This window comes from Chiloscyllium punctatum, chromosome 6, assembly GCF_047496795.1.
Source record: "Chiloscyllium punctatum isolate Juve2018m chromosome 6, sChiPun1.3, whole genome shotgun sequence".
Taxonomy (NCBI): Eukaryota; Metazoa; Chordata; class Chondrichthyes; order Orectolobiformes; family Hemiscylliidae; genus Chiloscyllium; species Chiloscyllium punctatum.
This window is the reverse complement of record NC_092744.1, coordinates 61,707,943-61,731,829: the sequence shown is the minus strand read 5'-3', so window position 1 is coordinate 61,731,829 and position 23,887 is coordinate 61,707,943. Positions and strand designations below refer to the sequence as shown.

The 23,887-nt window shown below is 38.3% G+C and overlaps 1 protein-coding gene across 3 annotated transcripts in view; it reads left to right on the top strand.

Moving 5' to 3' along the window:
• acsl3a (acyl-CoA synthetase long chain family member 3a) overlaps positions 1–23,887 on the top strand; it is a 127,729-nt gene that overhangs the window by 30,147 nt on the left and 73,695 nt on the right. For 2 of the 3 annotated variants that reach the window (XM_072572775.1, XM_072572776.1), the window contains exons 2-3: positions 2,742–3,170; positions 17,080–17,133. In XM_072572775.1, coding sequence (XP_072428876.1) covers positions 2,832–3,170; positions 17,080–17,133 — 393 coding nt within the window. In that variant the 5' untranslated portion in view covers positions 2,742–2,831. The remainder of the gene's footprint in view (positions 1–2,741; positions 3,171–17,079; positions 17,134–23,887) is intronic. The other variant, XM_072572777.1, reaches the window with a different exon arrangement.

Sequence of the window (23,887 nt, the reverse complement as noted above, 5' to 3'; positions counted from 1 at the left end):
AGCAATCCCATAGTACTGCACAGGAGTGTTGGATCTGATTTTTGTACTTGTGCTTTGGAGTGGAATTTGAACATGAAACCTGTAGCTTCAGTGGCAGCAATAATCCCAACTGAATCATGTCTGACACAGAAATAAGCGTTAAATTCTGAAGTGCACCATATGACATTTCCATCATGTGTTAACTGCATGTTTCACAAGTGCTTTGTTAGATATTTTGCCCCTTTTTTATTAGTTTAGTCAGTAGTATCTTTAAGACTGATTTAGAGCGATCACATTTCAATGAAAGAAAATTACATTTGTAGCATTCTCAAAGTAGTCAAGGATGTGCTTGTGTGATTTGATAAGAGCCCATATTTTAATCTTGGACAGCAAACAAGATCGCACATTGTGACCACAACAAAATTGGTTTTGAGAGGGAGAACAGAAAATTGCACACAAGGCTTTTAAGTTTAAATTGTACAAGTTGAAAGAGGTAAAATTATTTGGGAGGAAACTGTGCTGAATTAATGGCTAATCCTTCAGACAATGCCAAGTATCCAATTAATTATTTGGTATGGTACAAAAGCAGCAAATCCTTTGTTAAAGGGAAAAGGCTCTTGTATTTGTATTTGAGTAACTATAGTCAACAAATGACTTCAGATGAACTATCAAGAAGGAAAGCTTACACTATTGCAAGAAAAACTGAAGACCCCAGCATCAAGAGAATTATAAAGTGAAAATTGGTACAAAGCAAGTATGATGCAATGAGATAAACAAAGGAATATGGAAAATAAATTGAGGAATATCAAACTTTCAACCAAAGGTTTTTTTTAAAGTATGTACAGAGAAAGGTAGGAACGTGTCAACCAATCAAGTAAGTGTAGGTGCAGGCGCAGGCAAGACTATATTTAACAAAGAATTAGCAAAAAATTAACCAAATGAGATCTGTGTACACATTAGCAGCAACATTTTTATGTGTTATATATAGCCCCCTTAATATTGTGTAGGACATGTATAAAATACCAGCAATGGAACACAATCCGAAAATCAGTCAAGGAGAGGACATTGAGGAGAATTTTTTTTTAAACATTCAGCAATAATTCGAAGTTGGAGTGAATGAATCTTCAGAACCTGATGCATTCCATTCACAATGTTAAAAGAAATTGATGTAGAGATTTTTGTTGGTTTATGATTTTCTAATGAACCTAGGATTCAACAATTGTGTATTTGGATTGGAGAAATTGCTTTGTTATTTGAGGGAAGGGAAATGGTGGAGAGAGGAAGTGCAGACCCCTCAATGGTAAGTTGGTAATAATCAGGCAAAATTAGTGAGCACTTGGAGTTAGTTGTTTTGATGGATTTGTAAAGAGTAGGTCATGTCTTTTGAGGAATTCAGTAGGATGGTGGATGAGGGATTTTTGAAAGATCTTTGAGGTTCTATGGAATAAGTTACTGTCAAAATTAAAAGCACAACGGAATTGAAGGTAACATCAGTAATTAATTTCGAAGTATCGAACAATGAGCACTGATAAAATGCAGCAACTGCCTTTCCATCAGTCTTCCATATTATAATGGTAGATAAGCCATCAGGCAGCTTCCTACCTCTAAGCCAACCCCTTCACCCAACTGCATCCTTTGCCGTCTAAACTAATACTAAAATCTGTTGCATGTGTATAAAACTAGCAGAAAAAAGACTAATGAAATTTAAGTCTTGAGCATGAGGGAATCTGTACTCAAAAGTTGAGGAAAGGATTAACAATTTCTTTGTCAATTTCAAGTACCACCCTTTTTGAAAAGATTTATTTGCCACAGATAAAGTACAATGTGGACTAGAATGGTTAAATTGATGGGCGTTCGTATTAACGTGGCTTGCATCCTTTTGAATTTGAAAGTTTGAAACATGATCTGATTAAGGTGGTTAAAATAGTAATGGAATTTGATAAGGTATACACAGACAAACTTTTCTTTGGGTTGAGGGAAATCAAAAGAGAGCAAGGTCATCAAGTGTATACCCATTCATGCCAATGGTGTTAGAAATCTAGAGCAGATTCAATTTAAATTCCTAAAACTCTGATACATACTTGTTAATAAGTATATCAACAAGGATGTCGCATAAGCAGGTGGGTGGAGGTACAGATTTGCCATGATGTATCTGAATAGCCAATTGAAGTTTTTATACTTCTAAAGATGGCCATAAGATCCTATATCTACAATCAGTACACCAGATTTGAATTTATGATGCCCCCATTAATTTAGTTGAAAGTGCACATATATTAGCATTTTGAAAGGTATAAAATCTTCGTTGTGCCTTGACCCTGATGCAGCTGAAAAAGTGTTTGTGTTTTGTCATCTTCAAAAGTAACAATTAGAAAACTCTCCTATGTAATTTCCCTTATAACATTGTCCAGCTGTTCCTCCAGAAGTTTCTTTACACCACTATTGGTGACTGGATCTTCATTCAGCTCCTCAAAATCGTTCTGATTTCTCTTCCTGACCCTCTGCTTCACTCAGTTTTCTTATGTCCTTTAAAGATTTTCTTTTATAAAGCCTTTTTCTTTCATCACACTTTTTGTGGCCCCTCAGTTTTTGTGATTAATAGATTTGCAAACCACCTTGAATAGTTTTCTATCCTTAAAAATGCTATATGAATATAAATTACAGTTGGTATGGTTTTCTGTTTGATTTATGTAAGATTCTAGGTTAATATTATTAACTGGTGATTTTGTGAAGAATGTCTAACTTCTTCCATTTTCCACCTTCAGGTACAAAACTGGCGTGGTATTAATTCTATAGCCTCGCAGGCTTACAGACATTCTGGATCTATAATTGCACGCTTCAAGCCTCCAAGCAAAATGAAATTGAAGAAGGGCATTAACCCTGTCTTTTCACTGTTTTTGCAATGTATGATTGTTGTGTGCAATCTCTTATTTGTTCTCCCATTGCAGCTCTTTGGGGGTTCACGGCGTAGACCAAATATAAGAGCAAAATCAATTAGTAACCATCCCGCTGGCCCATACCGATGTGTGGAAAGCTTAGATCGTCTACTGGCAAGTTTATATGCTGGTGCTGACACCCTGGATAAAATTTTTCAGTATGCCACTGAGGCCTTTAGACACAGGAACTGCTTGGGAACACGTGAAATTCTTAGTGAGGAAGATGAGATTCAGCCAAATGGAAGAATCTTCAAAAAGGTAATTGATGCAACTTTTCTTTACATGATAGATGTTTTTGATTTACTATCTCGATACTGTTGTGTCAGCTTGTATCTCTCAAGATAATTAACGATTTGCACGTTGATATTCAGCCTTTGGACAAGCAGTCATGATCGTTTGACTTATATATGTACAAGACCCAGTGTTCATTGTTCAGTTAGTTACAAGGACCTTGCCTTAGTTCCAACTAATGGGTTGTCTTACATGAATGACAAATATTTTTAAAAATGCTTTAAAGCACACATATAATGCTGTTGTAAATGTTACAAGCTATTCATTTTTATATTTGGAATTATTCAGCCTAATTAAATCCCTTAAGTAATCCTTTAACATTATTAGCATGAATCCCCTCAGGAAACTTCTTAACTATTGCAGGCACCAGGAGAGTATATTTACTAAGTAACATTGAAACTTAATACATAAACTGGTCATATTTAGTATTTTTGCACAGAGGCAGCTGTTTTGCTGCAATTTTCGCTACTCTGAAGTATTCTTGTGAAGTGTGATAAGGTTTTTAATCAGAGGGCTAATATCTGATCCTTCTAAGAAGCTTTCAGTCAAAATGTTGTCATTCTTGTTTACCAGTCTTAGAAAGAAAAATCTTGCTGTTAAATGGCTATCTATTTCATTTGCACCAAGTTTAAAATTCTGTAATAATAAAACACCAAACAGTGGATGTTGAAATAAAACAATTCTTCAGCAATGTCTGTTTTTGTTTGTTTTTAAAGTTTTGCAATGTCTACTGAAAATTAAATTAACAATTTGTCAACATCTTAAGCCCAACCAACAGTGATTTTCATGCAATTCTTTGTTCAGTTTTCTCATTTAGACGCAGAAGCTACAGATAACTAGAAACTGAAAACTAAATTACTAAGCCATTTGCACAACCATTTACAACCAATGTGCTAACAGATGTGGTTCATTGCTTTTCAGCATGGCATACATAGGACGACTTCTGGATTCATAAGACCTTGCTTATTTTGGAATGTTTTAGTACCAAGAATAAAATTTGGTTGTCTTCATGAAGTTCTGTCACAGTACAGCAGTTCTCCTACTTATTTGTTACTGCTTTCTGATTATATGTAAATATTAACTTACTCTGTTTTTGTTGTATGTTTATATATGGGAGGAGCAGTGTTAGTTTACAATAAGTTATTCCTATTAGAAGTGGATTGATGTTGACACAAAAAAATCTGCTGAAACTTAACGTGAATGATGTCTCGGGAGATCAAACCAGTCATTAAAAGTGCATGCACTTTTAAATCATTATTATAATTAAGAAACTGAGATGATGGAAAGTCTGTTAATAGATAAAATTAGATGTTGACAGTGTTGTTTGAGTCGAAGGTCGACTTGGAAAATAAATATCTGGTACAAAATGGGAAACCAAACGTTTTTGGCTTTGTAATTTGTCGAGAAGGAAGGTGTCAGCACCCTTGATAATTTCACCTTCTTTCTAGTTTAACAGTTTTATGAAAGGTTACCAGAAATTCAATGATCATTACCAAATTTCACTGAAAAGGATATTTCTTACATGGCAAAAGATTGGTGGATTTAGTATTTGGATTCCTGATCATATTAATTTGACACTTGTGGTCCCATATTGTGGCCAGATGAAATATTACAGCTTCTTATAGTGGACAAGACCATTTGTTCTCATTCACCATAACTCAGGGAGGCAAGGATATTTATGCTGCTAGTTTGTATTGTTCCCAATAGCTGAAACTTTTCTTTCTGTTTGTTTCTGTTTTGCATTTTTTAAGGCTGTGATCCAGCCTACCTGTGAAGAAGGTTTCATGTCAAAAATTGGATAATTTGATTCTGGTATCTCATCCTGCAGAAATGTAAATGTGAGGAGTATCAGAGTTCAGCAATATTGCCCTCAGCCAGTCTCCAGTTTTCAGTAAGAATGCTATAGCAATGTCTAACGCAGAAACCATGGCTTTTTATGTCTTCTGAAATCCAGAATTAATAAAACCAATTGTAATGTATCCCATTTTAACATGTTTAAGATCCATTTAACTATGGAATCAAATTTAGATATTTCTGAGCTGTATTTTTTATTGTTTTAACCCTCTGAATTTATGAGAATTGAGATACAGCAAAACAACTACAAGTGGCTTTTATTATGTGAGCATCAAATTAAAAAAAAAGTTTGAGGTATCGCTGGTCAGTAGTTACTGCACATCATCAATTATCTAGACAAGGTGGTAATGAGCTACCTTCTTTAACATTTGACAACTTAGCATTGTGGGTGTTCTTATACCCTGGAAGAAAGTGAGGACTGTAGATTCTGGAGCTGAGAGTCAAGAGTGTGGTGCTGGAAAAGCACAGCAGATCAGGCAGCATCCGAGGAGCAGGAGAATCAACGTTTCGGGCATAAGCCCTTCTTCTGGAACGGCTTATGGAATCAACAATATCCTTATCTGCTATGCTTTTCCAGCACCATACTCTCAACTCTCATATCCAGCATTTACAGTGCTCGCTTTCTTCCAGGGTATAAGAACCCCCTATTTTGTCACACAAATTTCTTTTTTTCATCCATTGAATTCAAACTCTCATCATTTCCTCTTGGTGAACCCTGCCTAAATTGGCATGGTGATGTGAACTTTTATAACTAAATTGCACTTCAGCCCATGGTCTCCTCCTTTGGTGCATTATTTTAAGATAGAATAATAGAATCCCTACAGTGTAGAAACAGGCTATTTGACCCAACAAGTCCACATCAATCCTCTGAAGAGTGGTCCACCCAGACCCATTCCCCTACCCTACATTTACCCCAGACCAATACACCTAACCTACACATCCCTGAATACGACTGGCAACTTAGCATGGCCAATTCACCTAACCTGCACATCTTTGGATTGTGGAAGGAAACCTATTTTATCCTTCTCACCACTTCTGCATTACCTTACACTTTAACCCCATCCCCCACATGGAATAACACAGGGATATTAAATATCTTACGACATTCACCAACCTTTTTCAACATTTCTCTGACTGAAAAATTAAAATTACTGGGGAAGAGGGTATTGGAAGAAAGTGTTTGGTTAATAGCTAAGCATTGTGCAATTTTGCTTTCCATTTGCTGTAGGCACACAAGGATGAACATGTTGGAGCCTGTTATGTGATGACACCTCCTGGAATATGTAATTGCAACTGAGCAATTCCTGTCTATCACAAACTTATCCATTCCTCTGGATTTTAGCCTTATGTAAATCACATCCTCCCATTGCTCCACTATTAAGTCATTACCTTCACCCGGATGGAGCCTAAACTATTGTATTTATTCCTTAAATCCTTTCTTTCCCACTACATATTTAAGAACCCATCTCTTTGCCCAAGCTTTGATTACATAGGCAGGGAAGGTGATGGCCTAGTGATATTATCACTGGACTGTTGATCCAGAGACGCAGATCATGTTCTGGGGACCTGGGTTTAAATCCCTCCCTGGTAGATGGTGGAATTTTAATTCAACAAAAATCTGGAATTAAGAGTCTAGTGATGACCATGAATCCATTATCAATTGTTGGAAAAACCTACCTGGTGCACTAATGTCCTTCAGGGTGGGAAACGGCCATCCTTACCTGGTCTGGCCTACGTGTGACTCCAGACCTACAACAATGTGGCTGACTCTTAACTGCCCTCTGGGCAATTAGGGAAGGGCAATAAATGCTGGCCCAGCCAGCGACATCCTCATCCCATGAATGAATGAAAAAAAAATCATTTTGGTTTGTCTTTTTGTCTAATCATGCCTCTTTTATGGATTTTTTTTCTCCTTTTTTTTTAAAAGTGTGACAAATGAATGTATGTTTTTACTGCCTGAAGTTCGAATCCCTGCAGCATGGAAACAGGCCATTCGGCCTAACAAGTCCACACCGACCCTCCGAAGAGTATCCACCCAGGCCCATTTCACTATCCTATTACTTGACATTTCCCATGACTAATGCACCTAACCTACACACCTCTCAACACTGTAGGCAATTTAGCAGAGTCAATTCACCTAACCTGCACATCTTTGGACTGTGGGAGGAAACCAGAACACCCAGAGGAAACCCAGGCAGACTCTGGGAGAATGTGCAAACTCCACACAGTCGCCTGAGGCTGAAATTGAACCGGATCCCTGGTGCTGTGAGGCAGCAATGCTAACCACTGAGCCACCATGCTGCCCCTTTTTAAAGTTGATGTGACTGGACACCAATTGGAAGAGGACATTACAAGACACAACATTGAGTTTACAGATTTTAGCATATGAACATTTCTCTCTTTATTTCCCACTGCCAAATTTCAGGTCCTGTCATGACCTGAGTTGCTTTCAGTACAGTCAACTCATTCTTCACCCACTCAATCCCAATTATCACCTTTCTAGTTTCTCCTCTTCCCTGGCTTTCTATCAACAATGTCTTTATCTGCCTATCCTTGCTCCCATGCTCTAATACCACCTTTTCCCAGATGCTTTCAGTTCTGAAGGAGGGTCATGGGCTTAAAACATGTCTCTCTTCTGTCTACCATTACTGTGAGACCTGCTGAGTTTCTCCAGCAATTTAGGTTTGTGTCCAAGTTTTTACTGTTGAATTAGTTTGGTTGGCATTTAGACTCTGTATTCTGGTTGCTACATTGTAGTAATCAATTTTAATATTGTTTATTTTCAAACAATGGATAAAAATACCCACTGGAATGTCTTTGTTTCAAGTTGATCACCTGATTTTATAGTAACATTGTAATTTTTCATCCCACTCCATTCTGAGATTTTAAAATGTTTCAGCTTTGTGACTGTCACTGACTTTAAGGCTTGCATCCAGCTCAAGAACTTGGTCATTGCATGACCTACAATTGACAAAGCAAGCTTTGTGTAGGTGATTATTTCCTCATCTTACAAGTCTGTTCCCCTGGGTAACAACGCCAGTGAGTCAGTTTTAAAGGTATGGAAATATTACATTTTCATTCCAAGCTTGCATGAAATTCTTTTGGAACACCTTTAACTGGCATCCAATCCATCTACCTCATCCATGTGTAACTCAGGAAGGATTGAAAAAACATCTCTTTGTAGATGGAATACAATAATTAATCTGTACCAAATTGTCTACTCCTGTGTCTAAAGAATCCTGTCTTGCCTACCCATGCCCATTGCCCTGCCCTCTTAAAAAACTTCCAAAGCCGCATAGAAGTTTTGCCATCTGGGCATGTCACTTTGTAAATATGATCTTCTGTAAGAGCTGAGTGTTCAAGCTATATAAGCATGAATTGCAAGTGGTTTAGTTGATTCTTCAATTCTGGTAAGATAGACTTTCTATTTCCAATGAAATGCCTCCATGAACAAGGAAGCGCACATTTTGAAATTGTTATTGTAAAAACAAATTGTTGTTTCCATTGACTTTGATTTAAAGTTTGAGGAGGAAGTCATTTATCTAATCTGTTAAAGCAACAACATAATTCTACTCTCCTGTCTCACTTCAACTCATCCTCTCCCTCTGATTCAAATAGTTCTTCATATTAGTGAATCTAGAGACTGAACCCTTGTGATCTGTTCTGCTTGAAGTATCACAATAAAGTGAACCAATTTCTGTGTCCACCATGTTGGGTTTCTTTTGGAATTCCTTCCTTTTGCAGTCTAGGCTGCAATGAAGCCAACTGCAGTGTCCCATTGTTGACCAAGTTGCATATCAGCACATGCCAAAGAACAAAGCTGGGACCATCTGCATTAGTATGATTCATAGCATAAAATATAGGACACTACACCAGATCTTTAATGGAAGATAAAAATATTTCTCAAAATACAACTTTTGGTCTGATAAGCTGTTCGAATTTTACTGTATTCTGTTGTCTAAGAAAATTCAATTTAAGCAAAGACCACTCAAGGAAAACTGGCATGGCAAATATTTTAAAAGCTAATGCTCTGACTTGATTGACGTTTTTACTACCAGGATATCTTCACTTAGAAAGATTTCAGATTTGGCAGACCTAACTCTGGAGTCCATTCTGGTTTTGTTTTTTTTCTATGTTGTCTGAAGAACTGCGTACTCAGCTATTATATATTATCACATCTTCTAGTCTGTCATCTTGATTTGTGAACTCAGGTAATTCACTCCTGCTCCCTCAACCTGGAATTCTGTATTTGTTTCTATTAAAACTGTTTTGGAATTTATCAATTAATGTACTGTTTCATCAGGTAGTCTAATGATTTGTTTTCACCTCATTTCATGTTTGTCATGTTAGACATCATTTCAGTGTTACGTGTCTTCTATTTTCCTCTGAAATGTTGTCATTTTGTTATGAAAAAATGAGTTCCAAGACCAGTTTGTAAAGCTGTTGGGTAATAGGGTATGCTAACAAACAGAATCAGTGCCACTTTCCTCAGGGGAAACCATAAACCAACTTAACTAAATTTTATTGAATTACCTCAAATGAAGAAATTACAAACAGATTTCATTTTTTATAACTTATTCCAACACAAATCAGAAGTTATGTAAACTAAGCACCTAAATTTCAATCTGCATGAACTATAAATTACAAATGAGAATGCTGCATAAAACAATGACTATCTCTCAAGCCTTGCCGTTACTTCCTACACAAATGTGATACTACATGCAATTTGTTTTTTCTATTGTGCCTCCAGTACTTCGGATTTCTCGCAGCCCCATTCAATAACAATCCCATTCTATCCAAGGTTGCTGGATACAGTTAAAACCAACAAAGTGCATTACCATTGACCCTCTTACTTGGGTCATGTCAACTTTGGTGGTGTAGTTTAAAGAGGTTCTTAAAAAATACATTGTTTGTGACCTAGACCTCTAGTGTAAATTGAGCTTTTTCACACCAGATCTAGAGACATGGTCATAGAGTCAAACAGCACGGAAACAGACCCTTTTGTTCAACTCAACCAAGCTGTCCAACTCAACTCAACCTAAACTGAATTATCATTTGCCTACATTTGGCCCATATCTATATAAAACTTTCCTACTCATATACTCGTCCAGATGTCTTTTTAAATGTTGTAATTGTACCCACCTCTACCACTTCTTCTGGCAGCTCATTCCAAGCACACATCACCCCAGAAAAAGTATCCCTCAGGTCCCATTTAAATCTTTCCCTTTTGCCTTTAAACTCTGTCCTCTAATTTTGGACTCTCCTACCCTCTGAAAAATACCTTGACTATTTGGCTTATCTCTGTCTCTCATTTTCTAAACCTCTATAAGGTCACCCCTCAGCCTCCATTTTGGGGGAGAATGTCTGGGTAATCCAAGATAGAGGACGGGAAAAAATTCTGGCTGTAAGAGCTGCTTCTTTTTGCACTGTTTTGGAACTTTGGCAAAAAAAAGTCAAAACAATAGCAGTTTTAAAAGGGAGAAGAGCAGACAAAGGTAGCACATGGTGAGGACAGTGCAGGAGAGAGTGAGAACCTGCACAGTTACCGCCTTTTTGCTGTTTGAATTCGTGTATCGCTGGACATCCGGCGTGCATCTGGGAAAATTAACAAACAGTGAAATTCTCAACTAATCTTGGAAGAACTGTTGGGCGAAGTTCACAGCACAGAATGAGATAAGTTAATCGTTGTTTTAAGTCTGTCCAAGAGAAAGGTTGCAGTAGTGAGTATAATGGATTCTTTCTTGATTATATGTTTTTGGAAATAAGTCTCTTGTTTAAACTTAAAATATAAGTTATAGCTATTAATTTAACCTGGGGCAGTGTTTGTAGAGGAATAAGAGTGTTATTTTCTGGGTCTGTCAATTGTGAAGGAGCAAAAATGGCCTTTGCAGTGATATGTACTTCTTGTCAGATGTGGGAGTTTAAAGAGAGTTTAAGGGTTACTGCAGATTATATCTGCCATAAATGCTGTTGGATGCGAATCTTATCAGATTGAGTGGATCGGTTGGAGAGACAGATAGAAGCGATGAGGAATTTGCAACAGCAACAGTATGTGATGGATGGCAGTTATAGGAAAGGGGGAAAGTCTCCGATACAAGGTGGGGCCCAGGGAGATAGTGAGGAAAGGGATCGATTTGAGACGGGTACAGCGGAGAATAAAAGTGAGTCAAACAGTCAGGGCAGGCAGGGACGAGGTAGGACTAATAAATTAAACTGCATTTATTTCAATGCAAGGGGCCTAACAGGGAAGGCAGATGAACTCAGGGCATGGTTAGGAAACATCGGACTGAGATAGCAATTACAGAAACATGGTTCAGGGATGGGCAGGACTGGCAGCTGAATGTTCCAGGATACAAATGCTACAGGAAGGATAGAAAGGGAGGCAAGAGAGGAGGGGGAGTGGCATTTTTGATAAAGGATAGCATTACAGCTGTGCTGAGGGAGGATATTCCTGGAAATACATCCAGGGAAGTTATTTGGCTGGAACTGAGAAATAAGAAAGGAATGATCACTTTATTGGGATTGTATTATAGACCCCCCCCAATAGTCAGCGGGAAATTGAAAAACAAACTTGTAAGGAGATCTCAGCTATCTGTAAGAATAATAGGGTAGTTATGGTAGGGGATTTTAACTTTCCAAACATCGACTGGGACTGCCATAGTGTTAAAGGTTTAGATGGAGACGAATTTCTTAAGTGTGTACAAGACAATTTTCTTGGAGGAGAAAGTGAGGACTGCAGATGCTGGAGATCAGAGCTGAAAATGTGTCGCTGGAAAAGCGCAGCAGGTCAGGCAGCATCCAAGGAACAGGAGAATCGACGTTTCGGGTATCAGCCCTTCTTCAGGAAAGACAATTTTCTTATTCAGTACGTGGATGTACCTACTAGAGAAGTTGCAAAACTTGACCTACTCTTGGGAAATAAAGCAGGGCAGGTGAGCACTTTGGGGCCAGCGACCATAATTCTATTCGTTTTAAAATAGTGATGGAAAAGGATAGACCAGATCTAAAAGTTGAAGTTCTAAATTAGAGAAAGGCCAACTTTGACGAAATTAGGCAAGAACTTTCAAAAGCTGATTGGGGGCAGATGTTCGCAGGTAAAGGGATGGCTAGAAAATGGGAAGCCTTCGAAAATGAGATAACAAGAATCCAGAGAAAGTATATTCCTATCAGGGTGAAAGGGTATGTGTATGGAATGAGCTGCCAGAGGGCGTGGTGGAGGCTGGTACAATTGCAACATTTAAGAGGCATTTGGATGGGTATATGAATAGGAAGGATTTGGAGGGATATGGGCCGGGGGCTGGCAGGTGGGACTAGATTGGGATATCTGGTCAGCGTGGACAGGTTGGACCAAAGGGTCTGTTTCCCTGCTGTACATCTCTATGACTCTCCTTATAACTACAAAATGAAGCTATGAATCAGAGCTTCACAGATAAATTCAGGAAGGTCGACCTTCTATTTTTCTCTCACTTCATCCAACTTGTTTAACAGGATCTTTGCTTCATAGAGAAAAAGGTCAATTGATTGACCATGTCCCAGTTTTTCTACCATACATTGAGAAAAATTCAACATAATCGGAAGGATGTTATGCTTCTGTTATGCAAGGTGTGTTGAGATTCAATCTTTCTTTGATTTGCTCATCCATCTCTTTTAACAGCTTTTTGTGTTCTATGTTTCTTCTCACTCTTGAGAGAAGTTTTATATATTTGTAGATTATCTGGCCATTCCTCTCATAGTTCCTCTTTTTAATGTATTTTTGTATTTGCCTGCTACATAGCTTATGTAGATTAACCTGCTTCCTTTTAGTATTGTTCCCAGGTTGAGGGTCTCTGGTTAACACTGACTAGTATTTCCCCTCAAACAATTACAAATGGTTCCTTTACAACTGATGCAAATTCCCAAAAGATCCCTTTCAAACACTTTTTCAAAACAATTGCAGATTCTCCAAATATTTTAGTGTAAATATAAACTTCATAACTAAAGCTGCTTCTGGGTCATAGATCATTGCACCATTTCTGAATTTCAGGTATTGTAGGGAATGACAAAGTGGCACCTTTTAAAAACAGGATACAATAACATTTTGTTTCAAAGGAATAATTTTGCTACTTCGTGTGATTTGCCGTCTGCAAAATGAGTCCACTGCCTAATAGGGTCGTTTTCACTGCAGTGAAAGAAACGTTTTTTTATTTCACTTTTTGAATTGGTGCATTGTTTTCTCCTTGGAGGCCTTTAATCATAGTTAACTTTTTAAGCATTTCAAAGTTGCTTAATTTGAAGTTAACATCAGAAACACCTTTAGTGTCAAGATGTGTGGCTCTGGAAAAGCACAGCTGCTCAGGCAGCATCCAAGGAGCAGGAGGGTCGAAGTTTTGAGCATAAGCTCTTCATCAGTCCTCACTCTCAATCAGAAACTGCCTTTCAATTGTGCTCAATTTAAACTTCTAGTGGCTGTTCATCACTTTCCTGTATTAATTCATGAAACTGTTTCAACCCAAATTAAGTTTTGATAAATGGCTCTGTATAGTTCTAATCTGTATTGTCTATCTTGTGTAACTTGTTAAACCTCTGTGTGCAATCTAAGATCTCAGTGTTAGTTTTGCATTACCTAAAAATAGTCCTATTTGTTCTGTTTTTTGAACATGTTTCTTTTATTGATGCAGGTTGTTGCAACAAGATGTTGATGTTTCCCAAACCCATGGTGACTGGATCACCAAGTTCACCACATGATGCAAAGGATATGCAATAGCAATAAAATACATGCACAAAATTTTTAAAATAGTTTGAGATTTTAAATCATCGACAGTCAAGATCAGTGTACTCACAATTGAACCAGGAGACCATTTTCAAAAAGGTCTTGTGATCCAACTAATACACATAGCAAGCCTTTTAAATGCACCTTCAAAAGGTGGTAATGATCTGTTCATAAAGGGTTCCATTTATGACCATGTTCCAGTTCATCTCAGAACCAGCAAATCTTTTTTTTAATGTAAACTGCCTATTTCATCAAAGTTGACAAACTCGGGAGGGGAAAAATGTTGACAAACCTCTGATGTATTGCTTTTCTCAGAGGTTTGCGAATGCTCTGCCACCTACAATTTCTGACGCCACGTATATCCTGTATTAATGAACTCTTAGTGCTGGCCATCTCCTATAGGCTTTCCTTTGGATGCTGAAGGCATCTTATCCTTTTAGTTGCTGATTTGAATAGATCTATTATGGTGAAACTGGAAAGTTTGGACCCTACTGCACTGTTACTTCCTGATGTAGAACATTTCAATCCTCAAAGGAGCAGTATCACAGATCTAAACACATAGGGATTTAGAGCAAGAATATAAACAGAAATGTCAATAAGATAGTGATTATTTTTTGTCTGTGACCAGCAGTGTGCCACAGGGATTGGTGCTGGGTCACTGCTTTTTGTTGTTGATTTCAATGATTTGGATGTGGACACAGGAGGTATAGTTAGTAAATTTGGAGGTGTAGTGGATAGCAAAGGTTACCTCGGTACAATGGGACGTTGATCAGATGGGCTGACTGGCTGAAGAGTGGCAGATGGAGTTTAATTTAAATAAGCGTGAGGTGCTGCATTTTAGAAAGGCAAATCAGGGCAGAGTTCATGCACTTAGTGGTAAAGTCGTGAGGGGTGTTGCTGAATGAAGAGACCTTGGAGTGCAGGTTCATAGTTCCTTGATAGTGGAGTCCCAGGCAGACAGGATAGTGAAGAAGGCATTTTGTATGCTCGCCCTTATTGGTCAGTGCATTATAGAGGCATTCAATTATCCATATTTTGGATTATCCCGACAAGATTGCAAGGTACTGATGCTTGGCTGAACTGTGTATTCTTGCATTCGATTATCCAAACATTCAATTATCCAAGCAAAATACTTCCCACCTGTGATGTTTGGATAATCAAGGTTCCTCAGTATAGGAGTTGAGAGGTCGTGTTACGGTTGTTCAGGACATTGGTTAGGCCACTTTTGGAATGCAGCGTTCAAAATGGTCTCCCTGCTATAGGAAGGGTGTTGTGAAACTTGAAAGGATTCTGGAAAAAAACATACAGGATGTTGCCAGGGTTGGAGGGTCTGGGGAGCAGCTGAATAGACTGGGGCTGTTTTCCCTGGAGTGTTGCAGGCTGAGGGCGGCCTTTTTTATAGAGCTTTATAAGATCATGAGGGGCATGAGCATGGGTAAGGGTATGGGAGTCCAAAACTAGAGGTTTAAGGTGAGAAGGGAAAGATTTGAAAGGGACCTAAGGTGCAACAATTACATGCAGCAGATGGTGCATGTATGGAATGAGCTGCCAGAGGAAGTGGTGGAGGCTGGTCCAATTACAACATTTAAAAGGCATCTGGAAGTGTCCATGAATAGTGGAAGGGTTTAGAGAGATATGGGCAAAACGTTGGCAAATGGGACTAGTTGAATTTAGGATATCTGGTCAGCATGAACAAGTTGGACTGAAAGATCTGTTTTCATGCTGTACAACTCCATGACTCTGTGACCTGATCTTTTTTTTTTCCATTCACCTGTGGGACATTGGCATTGCTGGCTGAGCCAGCGTTTATTGCTCGTCCCTTATATGCCTTGAGAGGGTGATGGTAAGCTGCTGCCTTCAACTATTGTAGGTAGAATAAGTTTAGGCTTCCAGGTCACTAGAAAATTAACAGCATCCGATATTGTAATAAGTACAGCTGCAGATTAATGGAAATGTGACTCATGTCTAGCAGCAAAGTGGTTGATTGTTTCTCACTGAGTAAAGTGACAATTATGGTCTTGAATGATATTTATCGTGTGCCCACTGCTGCAACTTCTCTCACAGCTCTGTGTTGTGTGACTGCAAAAAAAGCATCAAATTGTCATCTCTGATAAGTACATTAAGTAACGCTTCAGCAGATATCTACTTTTCACTGTATTTGGTTATCTTTCCATGTCTATATGATTTTATATCATAGCAAAGTTTAGTATTGTACACATTAGATGAATTTGACAAATTCTAACCAATTTACTTTTGTAAGTAAAAGTTGATGCACAAGCTGAATTCATCACTGTACCAAATAAATCCTCCTTTCACTTGCATTTTTATTCAAATGATTAACCCTAACTATTGCTGGCCGTATTTCCCAAAAACCATCCAATCATTCCAGATAAGTGGAATCATTCAATAAATAGTTCTGGCCAAAGGGATAATCTTAAAAAAAAAAATCTGTTACTGACAAAATATAACAGAAGAAGTCTTTTGAGGTATACTACCTTTTGTTTTGCTATAAATTTCTGTCTTCAGTTTACTGCAGAAAAGAGAATCTCTCTGCATGAGGGTAACAGCTGACTGACTTATTTTAGACTATATTGTAATCATTGACCACCAGGTGCAGAAAAGTGGTTGGTGCAATTCTTAATGTCTCTAACCTTCATAATGCCTCTAACCTCTGCTGCATGCAGAATGAGTTGAGTTCACAAAAGCCCGTTGTAGCAATTTATCTGATTCCACTGATGCTCCAAAATATGATAAACCCAAAGCAGTTTAACATTTTTAACCACTCACAATCAATATTTGATCTTATGAAATTAGTCTGGACAGAGTCTTAACTGAAAGATAATTTAAAACGATCTCCCAAAGAAACAGCAGCCAAGAATATATATTATGCAAAGTTATCTTCAAAGACTCATTCAAATTTGGCAAAACGTTTCTCAATTTTGTTTCCCCAAATGCATTTCCATACAATGGTACTTTGCTGCTAAGTACCTGAATATTGGTATTTTATTGGAGTGGTTTTGAGACAGAGATATAGTTCTAGTTTCTGATGTTATTTTTCAACGTAGTACAGTTTGCCATGCTCCAGTGAGATAACATCTGTTCCATTAATCAAGTTTAGTGTTGTGAGTTCAAGTGTATGTATAAAAGTTATAGATGTGTTAGTTATTTAAAAATGAGATAAGATTTATTAAAGAAAGTTTTTAAAAACTTCCTGTCCTACAGGACAGGTACTTCTTTCTTTTTACCACTGTTTTCTGACCCTTCACATTATAGAATTCTTCAGATGAGACAGCGCAGGAAGATGACAAGCTCATAGTAACAGAGAAAGTAAGTTCCACCCCAAATATTAGAATATTCTAGGTGTATTGTAAATTAGGTTAAGTGGTGATTTCAGCTACACTGAGCACAGTGTAGATACAAGTATAGGATGACATGTGTGTTCCATGATTTATTTGCTTAATTTAATCAGATGTTTCGTCCTGATTAAAGTCCCCGAAATTAAAGTTTACATCAGAACAGTTTCCCTCAGGACTTAGTTAAGACTATAGACGACTTAGTTTTTTGGTCACTGTTGCCTTATGGGATCAAGTATCTATTAATAATAGGACCAGGCTTGCTTTATCAGTTTTCCACATGGTATTTTAGAGAAGATCGACCAATATTGAATGTAGGGAACATGTTGTGGTTCTGTTCACCGAGCTGGGAATTTGTGTTGCAGACGTTTCGTCCCCTGTCTAGGTGACATCCTCAGTGCCTGGGAGCCTCCTGTGAAGCGCTTCTGTGATGTTTCCTCCAGCATTTATAGTGGTTTGTCTCTGCCACTTCCGGTTGTCAATTCCAGCTGTCCGCTGCAGTGGCCGGTATATTGGGTCCAGGTCAATGTGTTTGTTGATAGAATCTGTGGATGAGTGCCATGCCTCTAGGAATTCCCTGGCTGTTCTCAGTTTGGCTTGTCCTGTAATAGTAGTGTTGTCCCAGTCGAACTCATGTTGCTTGTCATATGCGTTCCGGAGGAAACATCACAGAAGCGCTTCACAGGAGGCTCCCAAGCACTGAGGATGCCACCTAGACAGGGGACGAAACGTCTGCAACACAAATTCTCAGCTCGGTGAACAGAACCACAACAACAAGCACAAACAAATCTTCTCACAAACTTTGTAGGGAACATAAATGAAAACCTTTGGTCAATAAATACAATATTTATTGTTGATTCACTAATTTTTAAAGTTATTTTCATTTCTGCCCTGCTGCCTAAAGGCAAAATGTCATACTGCACCAGCTTCACTGGTGGGTTAAACTGTTGAGGCATGTTGTAAAATCTAAGTATTGGTCTTTTTAGTAGAACTAATTGTAATTGTGTAGATTTGAACACTGTTCTGTTATGTCTTTACTAATAAACCTCGTGAAAGCTATCCCAAATATAGGTAGTTCTTCTATAACATGATGATTGTGATCTTGTGCAATCCTGCATGATAGAGGAATAGTGCTTAGTGTTAGCAATGTTACAGCCAACACACATTTAAACGTTTGAGCTTTAGAAACCATGTCCCCGATTTATTAATTGTGTTACATCAAATTTACTTCAACAAAATGCACATTTTTTTGTTCCTTTAGCTGATTGAGTATTCACTAGAATAACGACAGCAAAGCTATCAGTAGTTCAGTCATTACTCCAATGTAACTGATATCTGCTTCCACAGTTATTGAGAATAATGTGAAAACCCATTGCCAGTGATTCTGTCTTTTGACAGAAAATGTGCTTCCACCCTGTATCCATTGCACTCAGTAGGAAATATCATGAATTTGAGAAGTTTCCTGATTACATTGCATATTTTAGCTGTAGCCACTTATCTTTTTGGGGGGAGCGGGGGAGGAAGAAAGAGGGTGGCAGGGATGCATCTTATTGAAATGAAATGTTAACTTCATAATTACTGATAAATACATGCACTGGTTTTGAAAAGCTCTTTTTATATTTGTAGAATATTAAATTTCATACTAAAGATGTTTATTTTGTTGTTTATCGAAATCCAATCATACATACTTTGCCTCCTGAGAATTACAACTAAAAGTGAAGAATATCAAATGCTTTTAATTTCTTGATTTAGCTGTGTTTGAATACCTCAGTGTAATTGGCTGGCTACCTGCTCACTTACTGCTGCTGTGTACCATGCTATGCCTTTGACTTGGTGCCAGATTTAAACTGTTGAAAAAGGGGAAAAGCATGCCACAATGTTTGCTGGATCACTAAAGAACCTTTTCTACCAAGGTGAGTAGTGAGCTCCATTGATTTGCATCACCACTCACTGCAGAGGGAATTACAGAACAGGAAATCAAGTGTCCTCATCAGTAATAAAATGTAAAACATACACTGGTTGATGCTTTGCATTCCTACTCTAAATGACTAGATATACAGGAATTGTGTTCAAGTTTTGCTGTTCTGAGAGAGCCTCACATCATTACAAAGGAGGCATATGGTAAGGTAAGGCAAGGCTGTATATCTGTGTGGGAGAAAAACGAAGTAGATCATTTCTCCTTTCTGTCCCTGAATTATCAGACAAGCCATTGCATAAATTTTTTTCTTGTTTACCATAAATTTATAGAGTCATAGAGATGTACAGCATGGAGACAGACTCTTTGCTCCAACCTGTCCATGCCGACCAGATATCCCAACCCAATTTAGTCCCACCTGCCAGCCCCCGGCCCATATTCCTCCAAACCCTTCTTATTCATATACCCATCCAAATGCCTCTTAAATGTTGCAATTGTACTTGCCTCCACCACTTCCTCTGGCAGCTCATTCCATACCCGTCCCACCCTCTCTGTGAAAAAGTTGCCCCTTAGGTCTCTTTTATAAATTTCCCTCTCACCCTAAACCTATGCCCTCTAGTTCTAGACTCCCCGACCCCAGGGAAAACACTTACCCTATCCATGCCCCTCATAATTTTGTAAACCTCTATAAGGTCACCCCTCAGCCTCCGACGCTCCAGGGAAAACAGCCCCAGCCTGTTCAGTCTTTCCCTATAGCTCAAATCCTCCAATCCTGGCAACATCCTTGTAAATCTTTTCTGAACCCTTTCAAGTTTCACAACATCTTTCTGATAGGAAGGAGACCAGAATTGCATGCAATATTCCAACAGTGGCTAACCAATGTTCTGTACAGCTGCAACATGACCTCCCAACACCTGTACTCAATGCTCTGACCAATAAAAGAAAGCATACCAAACGCCTTCACTATCCTATCTACCTGTGACTCCACTTTCAAGGAGCTATGAACCTGCACTCCAAGGTCTTTGTTCAGCAACACTCCTTAAGACCTTACCATTAAGTGTATAAGCCCTGCTAAGATTTGCTTTCCCAAAATGCAGCACCTTGCATTTATCTGAATTAAACTTCAACTGCCACTTTTCAGCCCATTGGCCCATCTGGTCAAGATCCTGTTGTAGTCTGAGGTATCCCTCTTTGCTGTCCACTACACCTCCAATTTTGGTGTTGTCTGCAAACTTATTAACTGTACCTCCTTATGCTCGCATCCAAATCATTTATGTAAATAACAAAAAGTAGAGGACCCAGCACAGTATGTAATGGAAGATTGAGGGGCTTTATTGAAAGGTAGCTATCAGCAATGTACCTGCCTGCCCGTTCTATCACCCTTAGTAGAGTGCAGTAAAATTTACAAGATTTACATTATTTATGTGTGTTTTAAAATTGAGTATTGCAATAATTTGAAGCGCTCACTTTCCTATAATGCAAATTACATAACATGCTGTGTCTTGGATCAGTCATTTTCTAATTAATTTCCACTGGACTTGGAACAACCTAGTTTAAAACAAATTGAATGTTTTTAATAATCCCTTTTGGGTAATGTAACTTCTTAGGTTTCCAAACATGTGAACAATGTTTTAGTCAAGAATTGAGAACTAATCTGATAAATGTGACTATACTCCAGGCTTAGATTTACACTTAAAAGAGTTTGTATGTGATTTTTAAGTTATGGGTTAAAGACAGCAAATCCCGCATTGCACTGCAGTGCTGGCTGAGCTTAGGATAAAGCAGTCTTCGTAATTGCATTTAGAACAATAATGGCATTGTTGCAATGTTCACTGAACTATAAATGTTGAAATTGTACATTTTGAAACCAGTACCATATTCCTAATCTTTTGTTAATTTCTTCTTCTCCCTGATAAATAGTAAGGGATATTGACCTTTATTGTGACATGTACTTTTCTTTTAATCTGCAATGTGCTGTGATATCAGATGGCTTGCCGTCAGATTTTTGCTAGCTTTCTTCCTCCACTTTCTTCTCTTTCCCTTTCTCCTCCACTGCTCAACTGACTGGGAGTTTGTTATGCAAAGGTCTGACGACATAAACTTCTGCTGTCTATTTTCTGATATTGTACATTGATATTTCATGCAATTACTAAGTTTATATATAGTTATACGGATTCCTTTAAGGTAGTATCTCCTAGAATTGTTTTCTGTCCTTTTTGAGTGTAAAGGATTTGGGTAAGATTAATGAAGAAATGAAGTGATTTAAAAAAAAAATCAATAGAATCCAATGGTTTTAATTGTATAATTAACCAAGTATTAAACATTTTTTTCTGGCTTCAAGTCAGAAGGCAGAGAGTTGGAAGTAAAAGCTAATTGATCCACTTTCTGCCTTGTAGATTATTCTGTCAGGATCAGAGCAGGTACTACTGTCACAAGTTGTATTAAGTTTTCAAGTCGGACATAAATGACATTTCTAAATTTACAGCTGATGCCAAACTTTTATGGAGGGGAGGGTGGAAAGGAAGGATTGTCAATACTGAGGAGGACTGCAACAAATTCTAAGTTGTTAACTTTCAGGATGGGTGTGTAATTGGCCAAATAGAGCTAATGTATGTAATTGTGAAATAATTTTTTTTGCCAATCTAATATTACATAGAAAATGGGAATGAAAGCTAGGTGGTGGATCAAAGGGAGCTCTAAGTTCTAATGCATGAGTCATTAAAAGTGAAAATGCATGTTTACTTTTTCATAGTCTTATTTACCCTTTTGTTAGAGGTTATGTCTAGAGGGATGGAATTGAAAGGCAAATTATTCTGTATTAGTTCAATCCTTGGTCAACATATCTGGATTAATTTCTGGTTATTGTATTAAAAATAAGGTACAGAGGAGACAGTGTTTTTAAAAGGTTTGAGGATAACATGACCAACATAGGCTTATTTTTTCTTTATCTCTTTTCAAGAGACAGCCTGAAAGAGTTTTTTTTGAAAACTATGGAAGATTTTTAGAGAAGGCAGAGCATGATAGTATTTTCATTTGTGGGAAAGAGCAAAACTGGAGTCAATATTAGTCACCAAGAACTCAATAGGTAATTCAGAAAGAACATATTTACAGAGAGATTTGTGAGAATGTGGGACATTTTGTCTAATATAAATGTATTTAAGGGAAGGCTAGACAAGTGAATGACTATGAAGGGAGCAGAGGTTTATGTCAAGTAGCTAGATGAGAGAAGACGTGCATAAACGCTGTAATGGGCTTGGATGACTGACATTTGTGTTCTATATTCATTGTTGTTTCAAGTCAGTGTGGTGAGTGACTAGAATGGGAGGGCTTGCTAGTTTGCAACTATGCACAGGCTGCCCTTGTCTTTCTACCTGGTAGTGTTTGTACACATGGAACGTGCTGTGCCAAAGATTTTTGAAGTATTTTTGTAATGAATCTTGTAAATTGGTACACCCTGCTGCTACCTGATTGTCAGTGACGCCACATCCACTCACTTCATCTACCAATCAAGTGGGCTGTTTTGTCCTGGATGCTTGCAAACTTCGTGAGGGTTGTTGGAGCTGCACCCATCCAGGCAAGTGGGAAGTATTCCATCATGTTCCTTGTAGATGATGAACAGGCTTTGTAGAGTCAGACAGTGAGTTACTCACTGCAATACTCCTAGCCTCCGATATATGCTTGTAGCCATTGTATTTTTATGGTGAGTCCAGTTGAGTTTCTGGTCAATGGTAACCAGAAGGATGTTGTTAGTGAGGGATTCAGTGATGGCGACACCTTTGAATGTAAAGGGACGGTATTTATAGAGTCATAGAGATATACAGAATGGAAACAGATTACACCAAGATTGGAGGTGTAATGGACAGTGAAGAAGGTTAACTCTGATTACAATAGGATCTTGATCAGATGGGCCAATAGGTTGAGGAGTAGCAGATGGAGTTTAATTTAGATAAATATGAGGTGTTGTATTTTGGGGAAGCAAATCAGAGCAGGACTTGTACACCTAATGATAAGGTCCTAGGGAGTGTTGCTGAAGAGAGAGACTTTGGAGTGCAGGTTTGCAGTTCCTTGAAAGTAGAGTCGCAGGCAGACAGGATAGTAAAGGCGGCATTTGGTATGCTCTCCTTTATTGGTCAGAGCATTGAGCACAGGAGTTGGGAGGTCATGTTGCAGCTGTACAGGACTTTGATTAGGTGCAATTCTGGTATACAGAATGGAAACAGACCCTTCAGTCCAATTTGTCCATGCCGCTCAGATGTCCTGCTCTGATTTGCTTCCCCAAAATGCAACACTTCACATTTGCCAGCACTTGGCCCATATCCCTCTAAACCTTTTACTATTCATCTACCCATCCAGATCCTTTTTTAAATGTAGCAATTGTACCAGTCTGCACCACTTCCTCTGGCAGTTCATTCCATACATGCACCAACTCTGTGTGAAAACGTTGGCCCTTAGGTCCCTTTTTTATAAATTTCCCTTCTCGCCTTTAACCTGTGCCCTCTAGTTCTGGACACCCCCACCCCAGGGAAAAGACCATGTCTGTTTATTCTATCCATGGCCTTGATGATTATATAAACATCAATAAGGTCACCCCTCAGCGTCTGACACTCCAGGGAAAATAGTCCCAGTCTATTCAGCCTGTCCTTATAGCTCAAGTCGTCTAACCCTGGCAATATCTTTGTAAATCTTTTCTGAAACCTTTCAGGTTTCACAACATCCTTCTGAAAGGAAGGAGACCAGAATTGCACCTAACCAATGTCCTGTACAGCTGCAACATGATCTCCCAACTCCTGTACACAATGCTCTGACCAATAAA